This window comes from Macaca mulatta, chromosome 6, assembly GCF_049350105.2.
Source record: "Macaca mulatta isolate MMU2019108-1 chromosome 6, T2T-MMU8v2.0, whole genome shotgun sequence".
NCBI lineage: Eukaryota > Metazoa > Chordata > Mammalia > Primates > Cercopithecidae > Macaca > Macaca mulatta.
Genome location: NC_133411.1, coordinates 103,280,051 through 103,290,702, shown reverse-complemented (window position 1 = coordinate 103,290,702; position 10,652 = coordinate 103,280,051). Strand labels below are relative to the sequence as shown.

General features: G+C 41.0%; 1 protein-coding gene across 1 annotated transcript in view; it reads right to left on the bottom strand.

Moving 5' to 3' along the window:
• Positions 1 to 1,442: 1,442 nt before the first annotated feature.
• Positions 1,443 to 10,652, bottom strand: part of ERAP2 (endoplasmic reticulum aminopeptidase 2) — a 59,950-nt gene continuing 50,740 nt past the window's right edge. The window contains exon 19 of the mRNA XM_015140480.3: positions 1,443 to 2,546. Coding sequence (XP_014995966.3) covers positions 2,544 to 2,546 — 3 coding nt within the window. The 3' untranslated portion in view covers positions 1,443 to 2,543. The remainder of the gene's footprint in view (positions 2,547 to 10,652) is intronic.

Below are 10,652 nucleotides of genomic sequence, written 5' to 3'. Positions count from 1 at the left end.
CCCAGTTCAGATATTATACAGTATATGCAGAGCTAGATTTTGTTAACATACTTCACACATTGTATTGCTTAAATAAGATGCTCTTCTCTATATTTTAGGTCATGTCATATTCTCTTGGAGTTATTTTTGCAACCAAACCACTTAGTATAGGAGATATTTAAAACACCGCAGCTTGTTAAATCGCCTCACCTCACATCACCTGTAACCTACAGTCTACCATGCTTTTAAGTGTGAAACATGTTACCTTGTGTTTTGTTTTAAATATCCCAACTCTGCAGAGATATGTGGTAAAAAATGCGCTAGCGAATATAGGTAGATCATTATGTCTTTTTGAGATTTCTTTGACAAAGAGACAAATGATTTTTTTGCCAACCTCTTGCCTCCCACCCCTCCCATTCCTTCACACACACGAAGACAAGAAGGACCATTTCAAGACATGTAAAAATACAAAAAATAAAATTAGCCAGGCATGGTGGCGCACACCTGTAATCCCAGCTATTCCGAAGGGTGAGACTTGAGAAGCTGAGGCATGAGAATTGCCTGAACCCGGGAGGTGGAGGTTGCAATGAACTGAGATCGCACCACTGCACTCCAGCCTGGGCGACAGAGCAAGACTCCATCTCAAAAAAAAAAAAAAAAAAAAAAAAGGCCTGGTGCGGTGGCCCACACCTGTAATCCCAGCACTTTGGGAGGCCAAGGCGGGTGGATCACGAGGTCAGGGGATCGAGACCATCCTGGCTAATACGGTGAAACTCCGTCTCTACTAAAAATAAAAATTAAAAAAAAAAAAAATTAGCCGGGCGTGGTGGCGGGCGCCTGTAGTCCCAGCTACCGAAGGCTGAGGCAGGAGAATAGCGTGAACCCGAGAGGCGGAGCTTGCAGTGAGCCGAGACCGCGCCACTGCACTCCAGCCTGGGCGACAGAGCGAGACTCCGTCTCAAAAAATAAATAAATAAATAAATAAATATGGTTTCGTATAGGAAGTAAAAATAGTAAACAAACCAAAATGTTTCAGAATCCTACCTAGGAGCAAAAGAATAATAATGAAGTTTGTTTTGTTTCATTGGATACTGTTTTATGTTTGACTTTATAGAGCCTTTTTGAGGGAACATGGTATCACAGTTTCACAGCCAAAACCCATTATGTTTTTATCTTTAACACCCGCCTATCCTCCCACACAGAACTTGCTCTTTAGTTTAAAAATATGACACTTTAAGTTATTATGAAGTTACTATTCATTATCAAAGGAGAGAATGTGACATTATCTACTATACCCATCTACTTACTGTGTTCAGAATCATTGCTGTCTACCATTTAACATTTGAAAACCATTAATTTGGAGAGTTAATTATAATACATAATAAATAGCATGACAGGAAAAATATAAGCACCCTGAAAAACAAATTGCATTTGTTTAAAGAACTGACAAACTTGATAATCAATGAATACAGGAATATTTTTATCAAAATAAAACACTTGGTATACCATAGATCAGCAAATCCCAGCCTCACATTGAAACAGATAAGGAAGGAACTACTATCTAGAGAGGGTAGAATATTTACTTACAATCCAGGAGCAGACATGGACTGGAACTCAGACCATCTGTGTTCTAAACCAGTGCTTCAGAGTTTTCTGTTGCCTTGCAATTTCCACAAGCAAATTTGGGTCAATGACAAAAATCCACAAAAGGGATATGGAATAGAGAGAAATATAGCTAATTTCAGCTATTAGAAGTCTATTCCATTAATCATTTAATTAAGATTCCAACTTAATTAGTTGGTATTCCATAGGGAATTTGGATTCAGCCCTACTAAATTATTTTTCTAATTATTTTGAAAGAAGCAACAACAATACATTAATTCAGTGAACACATTTGAAAATGTTATTTGTTCAGCACTCTTATAGAGGAATCTGCTTCCTGCCAGGGCAAGGCTGACCATCGTGAGGTTTCCGGCCACCCTAAGGGCTGAAGGAGTCGATATCTCATTACCTTTGTAACCCATTTGCAGCACACATACACTTCATTAATTAGTAATGTTTGAAGTTATACCAAATCAAGAAATGTTTAGAACACAGAAGAAAGCAGAATAATTATCTAATAAAGTTCAAGTAGATCTTAGGCATTAGCAAAAAAAACACAGCCAAATAAAGTGAAAGGTTATTATTTGGAAAGAACAGTGATATACTAGTTCAGATTCCTTGGGCTACGAAAAAACAAAACTCTGAGTATAACTAGTTTAAATGATACAGACATTTATCAGTTCATATAACAAGTCCAGAGATAAGACAATCTTCAGTTATAGCTCACCAACCTCATCGAGAGCCCACCTTCTCTCTCTCCACTCTTCAGTCCTCTATATGAGGAATTTCCCAAAGCCCAGACTACCATATGGTCAAAAGTTGGCTGCAGCAGGGGAGGAAGCAGGAACTTACTCTTCCGCATCTCTTTCTTGGGAGCAGGGGAGACACGTCTCAGAAATTCCCCATTAAAATTCCCTTTAGGTCTCATTTACCAAAACTATATTTGTACGTTTGTAGATCAATCACTGGAAATGAAAATGAGGTTACAATTGAGACAGAGTATGAATGGGGCTCAGCTTCACCTCACTCCTACTAGAGCATTCTTTAATGCACTCCCACCAAGCACAAAACCTACACCACTACCTCACTGATGCCTTAATGTTTAGACCATGCCTTTTACTTAAAGAATTCCAGGAACTAGGCTGGGCACAATAGCTCACACCTGCAATTCCAGCACTTTGGGAGGCCAAGGCGGGAGGATTGTTTGGGCCCAGAAGTTCAAGATCAGCGTGTACCCCACAGCAAGACCTCATTTCTACAAAAGATTGAAAAATTAGCCAAGCATGGTGGTCTGTGCCTGTGGTCCCAGCTACTCAGGAGGTTGAGGTGGGAGGATTGCTTAAGCCTGAAAGGTGGAGGCTGCAGTAAGCCAAGATCACACCACTGCACTCCAGCCTGGGCAACAGAGCAAGATCCTGTCCAAAAAAAAAAAAAAAAAAGAATTCCCAGAACTGCCTTAGATGACCAAGGTTGTGGAGTGTCCTAGCTAGGGAAGGAATGCTGAACAATTGATTTACAGACTTGTTGCCTCTGTCCAGCCCATAAGGTGCCTATTACTCAAGATAACATAGCAACCAGGTAATGCTGACCCGCATAGCCTACCCATCATATGCTTTGCCCAGTCCAGCCTGCATACCCTACCCCTGATGTCAATTCTTGCACTTTGCCTAAAAAAAAGCTCTACTAGCTCTTTTTGAGGAGTCAGTTGGGGAATTCTCTCTTTTGTGCTACCTCCCTTATGTCCCAGCATAAACTCCAATGAAGTCTTGTCTGGGGAAACTGTTTTGGCCTCTTGTCAATCTGTATTGCATTGAGAGACCAAGAACCAGTGGTCAGTTAACACTATGATTGGTTTCTTAGACAAAGTACAGCCTAAATGTGCTGAGTTTAGGATCGCCTTCCTTGTTTCATGTGGGAGGAGAGGGTATTTGAACGAAACCATTTTCCATTCAGAAAGGAAAAGGAGAGTGTCAGCTGAGGAATAGATGAAGTTCACAAATTTGGAAAGTTATTTCTCGAAAAGGGTTGCAGCCTGTAGGGTAACCATGCTGACAGGCTGACCCCACAGCCAGAAGCCAGAAACAGACACTCTGAGGGAGGGGCAAAGAGAACAGGAATTTATGCTGAGCAGGGTGGCCAAATATACATATTCAATAAGCTATAGGAGTCATGAATATTTATGAAAGGATAAATGTGTGCATGTGCAATGGAGCTTCATGCCCCTTCATGGGTTCCATGTACAAAAAATAGCAGTGTTAGCATGATCCGAGAGTGAAGTTTTCAGTTCTCTGACATCAAAAGGCGAAGCAGAGGACATGAAAACTCTTACTGTGCATTTTCTGGAGATGGGCCAGAACCACTCCGTGTGGTAATCTCTTATCAGGCAAAAAACTAGAGGCAATATCAGGTGGTCGGTTGATATAAGTGGTGGAATCTTTCAAAAGGGCTGGTTTCTGTTTAGCCCTTAGGGAAGAAAGGCTCATCCTGAATATTGAGGAAGGAGTATAATAAAGCTTGTTTGACCCCGGCATCCTGTCATGAATGAGAATTTAGCTTTCAAGGTTACCCTGGAGTCCCCTTGGCCAAGGCATGGTCTGTTCAGTCACTTGGGAGGCTTAAAATTTTATTTTTAGTTTACAGGAGTTAAGCAACCAAAATGTTAGGCAGGCAACCTAAATGTCCACTAAAGGTTATAAACACTGACATATTTTAATAATACTTTGATATTAATGTTTTAAAACCCTAAGGCACTTATATAGGAAAAGTAAAGATAGAGCCATTAAATACAATGTAATTTTTATATAATTGATTAATATAATTAGGATTGCAAACCAAGAAATGGTATATTATTGTCAATGAAAAGAGTCAAACTCTGTAAAATATTTGAAGAGATTTATTCTGAGCTAAATATGAGTGGCCATCACCCATTACAGAGGCCCAGGAGATCCTGGAACATATGCTAAGCATGCCTATAGTCCCAGTTACTCAGGAGGCTGACGCAAGAGAATCATTTAACTGAGGAGGCAGAGGTTGCAATGAGCCAAGATCACACCACTGCACTCCAGCCTGGGTGACAGTGAAGCCCCATCTCAAGAAAAAAGAAAAGAAAGGAAAGAAAGGAAGGAAGGGGAAGGAAGGAAGGAAGGAAGGAAGGAAGGAAGGAAGGAAGGAAGGAAGGAAGGAAGGAAGGAAAGAAAAGGGGAAAGAAAAGAGAAAAAAGAAAAGAGAGAAAGAAGGAGGGAGGGAAGGAGGGAGGGAGGGAGGGAAGGAAGGAAGGAAGGAAGGAAGGAAGGAAGGAAGGAAGGAAGAAAGGAGAAAGAATAGTAGATCTAACTGTTATTTTGGGCATTTATATTAGTTTACTAGTGTTAGCAATGGCATATCTGTCGAGTCTGTAGAAATTCTATTTTTGCCTTCTTGGAGGAAAGAATTCTGCTGAGGGGCATAAGGCAGAGAAACTGAGGCAACTTTTAGAGCAGGAGTGAAAGTTTATCAAAAAGTTTTAGAGCAGGAATTAAAGGAAGTAAAGTACACTTCCAAGAGGGTCAAGTGAGTGACCTGAGAGATCCAAGTGCACTGTTCGGCCCTTGACTTGGGGTTTTACACAGTAGCATGGTGCCAGGATTTCTGTGTCTCCTCCCTTGATTTTTCCCTTGCTGTGGGCTGTCTGCATGTGCAGTGACCTGCCAGCACTAGGGAGGGACCACCTTACTGAAGTTGTCCACATGTTCACTTGAGGTGTTTTCCCCTTACCAGTTGAGCAATCCTAAAGGAAGGCCATATACTTGTTGTATGCCATTTTGCCTCTTAGCGCGTATGCTTGAGCCCTCTTATCCAACTCCTGAGATCTTATTGAGAAGCCGCCGATCACCAGCTTCAGGTGTTTTCTGTCTTCTGGCAGATTGCCTTTCCCTGATGCTGGCTGCAACCAATTACTATTTTAGAGAGACAGTTTAACAATTGCCTCTCTAAAATAGCAGACATGGGTGGGGAACTCTGCTGCCTTGCTCATGTCTGCCTGGCTACCTATCCTAACACTAGGGCTAAAACCTAGTGCATTCTGAATGACTTAAACAACAGAAATTTATTATCTCATAGTTCTGGAAGATAAAAGTCCAATATGGAGGTGTTGGTAGGACCATACTCCCCGCTAAAGGCACTAGGGAAGGATCTGTTCTAGGCCTCTCTCCTAGGTTCTAATAATCCCTAGGCTTGTGGCAGGTAACTCCAGTGTTTACATGACATTCTTCCTGTGTGCATACCTGGGTCCAAACTTCCTCTTTTGACAAGGACACTAGTCATATTGGATTGGAAGCCCATCCTACTCCAGTAGGACCTTATCTTAACTAATTACACCTGCAACAACCCTATTTCAAATAAGGTCACATTCTGAAATAATGGGGATTATAAATTTAACAGATAAATTTTGGAGGACAGTATTCAACTCATAACAACTTCATTGTAACAGAAATAAGGTTGAAGAAGATAAGTATCAAGAAAGTATGCTTCAAAGGATAGCATCAAGAAAAGATAGCCAGGTGCAGTGGTTCATGTCTGTAATCGCAGCACTTTGAGAGGCAGAGGTGGGCGGATCACTTGAGGCCAGAAGTTTGAGACCAGCTTAGCTAAAAATTCAAAATACAAAATACAAGAAATTAGCTGGACGTGGTGGTGTGTGTCTCTAATCCCAGCTACTCAATAGGCTGAGGCATGAGAATCGCTGGAACCCGGGAAGCAAATGTTGCAGTAAGTAGAGATCATCCCACTGCACTCCAGCCTGGGCAACAGAGCAAGACTATGTCGAAAGAAAGAAAGAGAGAAAGAGAGAGAGAGAGAGAGAGAGAGAGAGAGAGAGAGAGAGAGAAAGGAAGTAACAAAGGAAGGAAGGAGACAACTCAGAGTGGGAGAAAATATTTACAAACCAAGGGACTTGTATCTATAATATATAAAGAATGTTTAGATTTAATGACAAAAGATAAATAATCCAATTAAAAGTAGGCAAAGGATCTGAATATCATTTCTCCAAAAGAGATATACAAATGGCCAATGAGACATGAAAAGATGTTCAGTGTCATTAGTCATCAGGGAAAAGCAAATCAAATCCAAAATGAGCCACCACTTCACATCTACTAGAATAGCTAGAATAAAAAAGCCACATAATAGTAAATGCTGGCAAAAATGTAGAGAAATTATAAGCCACATACGCTGCTGATGGGAATGTAAAATGGTGTAGCTGCTTTCAAAAACAGTCTGGCAGCTCCCCAAAAAGTTAAGCAAGAGTTACCATGTGATCCAGCAATTCCATTCCTAGATATGTACCCAAAAGACCAGAAAACTTATGCACATTCAAAAACTTGTACATGGACTGGGTATGGTGGCTCACACCTGTAATCCCAGCACTTTGGCAGGCCGAGGTGGGTGGATCACTTGAGTTCAGGAGTTCAAGACCAGCCTGGGCAACCTGGTGAAACCCCATCTCTATGAAGAATAAAAAAATTAGCCAGGCATGGTGGTGCATGCCTGTAGTCCCAGCCACTTGTGGGGCTGAGGCGGGAGGTTCACTTGAGCCTGGGAAATCGAGGCTGCAGTGAGCTGAGATTGCACCAGTACACTCCAGCCTGGGCAACAGAGTAAGACCCTGTCTTGAAAAAAAAAAAAAAACTGGTACATGAATGTTCATAGCTGCATTATTCACAATAGCCAAAAAGTGTAAACAACACAAATGTCCATCGACTGATGAATGGATAAATAGAATGTGAAATATTTGTATATATAATAGAATATTATTCAACAATAAAAAGAAACAAAGTACTGATACATGTTAAAACATAGATGAACCTTTTAAAAATTATGTTAGCTGAAAGAAACCAGTTACAGAAGACCATATATTGTTGTTATTCCACTTATTTGAAATGTATTATATCATTCCATTTATATGAAATGTCCAGACTAGGCAAATCTATAGAATCAGAAAGTAGAGTAGTGATTTCCTTAGACTGAAGGGAGGCAAGAACGGGAAGTGTCTGCTAATAGGTATACGGTTTTTTGTTAGAGTGATGAAAACATTCTGAAATTGATCATTTTGCTAGGCACTCAACCCTGTCACTATACTAAAAACCATTGAATTACAAACTTTAAATGGGTGAATTTTATGCCATGTAAATAATATCTCAGTAAAACTGATATATATGAAAGACTTGAGGTTATAATTTTTAGAAACCATAATAACAATGCTTGATCAAAATGAAACAGTAATGGCCGGGCATGGTGGCTCAAACCTGTAATCCCAGCACTTTGGGAGGCCAAGGTGGACAGATCACGAGGTCAGGAGGTTGAGACCATCCTGGCTAACATGGTGAAGCCCTGTCTCTACTAAAAATACAAAAAATTAGCTGGGCGTGATGGCACACGCCTGTAGTCCCAGCTACTTGGGAGGCTGAGGCAGGAGAATCGCTTGAACCCGGGAGGCGGAGGTTGCAGTGAGCGGAGATCACACCACTGCACTCCAGCCTGGGCGACAGAGCGAGACTCTGTCTCACAAAACAAAACAAAACAAAACAAAACAAAACAAACAAACAAAAACAGTAATGCAAATTATACTATGTGTATCTCCATTCACCATTGCTCAAGCAAGTTTGTTTCCCCCCATCTGGTTGCTACTGTTAAAAAAGGTACAGATTTCATTAAATCAATTAATTAAATTTCTGACCAATTCAATTAAACACTGACCTATTTAGAAACAGAAACGCTATAGAAAATTCTACAGGTATAGATATATCATTTCAATTTTTTCCAAATGGAACCCTAAGCCTACTAGAAATGCTTAGAAAGAAATCTTCACTCTGGAAGTGCAAACTGTGGTGACTGTTAGAATTTCTCGAGGGAGCTTGTTAACAAAACAAATTTCTGGGCATTGTCCCCTGAAATTTCGATTCAGTTGGTATGAGATATTGCCTAAAATCTGCATCTTTATCAAGTGATTGTGACACAGGTGGTCCTCAGATAATCCTGCGCTGAAGGAATTCTAGGGTAAATAAGGAGCAGTATGTTTCCTAGAAACTGCACTACATTTACTACAGGATAGCCCAGGACTGAGGTGAGAGCCTGGCCCCTGGAGGTAGACTCTAAGGATTCAAATTCTGCCTCTGCCACTTTCTACCCCTATGCCTGGGGCAAGTTCCCTGAGCTTTACTTTCTCCTTTGTAAAATGAGGACAAGTCCCCTCATAGAGTTAGTGTGAGGATGAGACGAATTCACATAATTATACTTAGAGACTGGCACAAAGTAAGCACTAAAGATGTATTTGCTGTTACTATTGAATGTGAGTTATAAAATTTAAATACCATGTAGATCACATGCAAAGAAGTTTAGACTTGTAATAGCAAACCAATTTCTATAACGGTAACATATTCCAATCTGATCGCTTAAAATAATGACGTGCTGGCAAACCAAGTTTTCAGTGTTGAGTTGGCACCTAAGCCCTAGGTTGGATGGGGCCTACCTAGGCCAGGAAGTGACTAGGATGATGGGCCTGGCTATATAGCCATAAAAACCAATCATAGGCTTTCTTCTATAAAAGTCAGAAGATAAAAAAAACGTTTTTAGAAATGATCTGGGTCAGGCGCAGTGGCTCATGCCTGTAATCCCAGCACTTTGAGAGGCCGAAGTAGGTGGATCACCTGAGGTCAGGAGTTCAAAACCAGCTTGGCCCACGTGGTGAAACCCCATTTCTACTAAAAATACAAAAATTAGCCTGGCATGATAGCAGGTGCCTGTAGTCCCAACTACTCGGGAGGCTGAGGCTGGAGAATCACTTGAACCCAGGAGGCAGAGGTTGCAGTAAGCCGAGATCACGCAATTGCATCGCGCCCAGCCTGGGCGAGAGCGAGACTGCATCTCAAAAAAAAAAAAGAAAAATCTGTTAGCCCGAATTGTTATTGACTTGCTCTTTCTAGAGAGATGTTTATACTCTTGAATATTCTGATTTAGTTTTCCTTTTCCTTTGTTTCTTAGAGCTATGCTAAAATAGAGCCTGCCCAAGGTTCACTCCCGTAAAATGTGTCCTTGAGCTTTTTGTTTGTTTTTTAGCATGAGAAGGTCCTATAATATTTGTACCGAAAATTACATTTGACTGTGTTTCTTGGCTGACTCTCAGTTGATTCAGGTGCTTTTTTCCTCCCTTTGGCTGACGGTTGTCAGCACAGGCTGTCAGTCAGTCAGCACCATTTATGGAGGGCCCCTGGTGTGGAGGGCTTCAAAGAGACCTCAAAACAAAGCAAGAGCTAACGCTTGGCTTTTACGGCACATAGAATCTATTGGGCCAATCAGGACAAGCACACAGGATGTATACATAATACATGAAACATGACACAGACATATGCCATCATGTTCTAGCAGGATCAGCCTGAGGCAAATTTTCTATGTCTCTTCCTCACTTCCAGGTGCTGCTTTACAGCCAACAAATATTTATCGAATGACATCTGTGTAACATCCTTGAGTAAGTGACAGATACTGTCCTCAAGACCCTCCTACCTAACCAGTACTTTCTAAGCTATTGGCCAGTTTCCACAATTCACTCCCCAAACCCCTCTCCCAACTTCAGGGTTCTCTTTGTCTCCTCAGGGCCCTTTGCTTAGCTAGCTATAAAGAAATATTAATTTTTAAAAAATGTCGCACTAAAGCATAGCTAGTGAGTTACAATGTAATATTTTAACTTTTTATTAGTCCAAAGGAATAAATCTATAATGGTGAAATTAGAAAAGAAAAGGCAACTGGATAAGAGTTGCCTTATATATTTTGACATGTATGAAGTTTCTTTTTTTAGACAGCACGTTTTAGGTTTGGATTTGCAAGGCCCAGTGTTGCTGTTATTTCTTTCCAGGTCCTCAGTGAGACCAAGGGGTCAATAAATAGTAGTTTCCCTTGGTCTTAAAATCCAAGCAGCCAGGACCTGGTGTGGTAGCTCACACCTGTAATTCCAGCACTTTGTGAGGCCGAGGCGGCAGGATCACTTGAGGACAGGAGCTTGAGACCAGTGTGGAAAACATAGTGAAACCCCCATCTCTACAAAA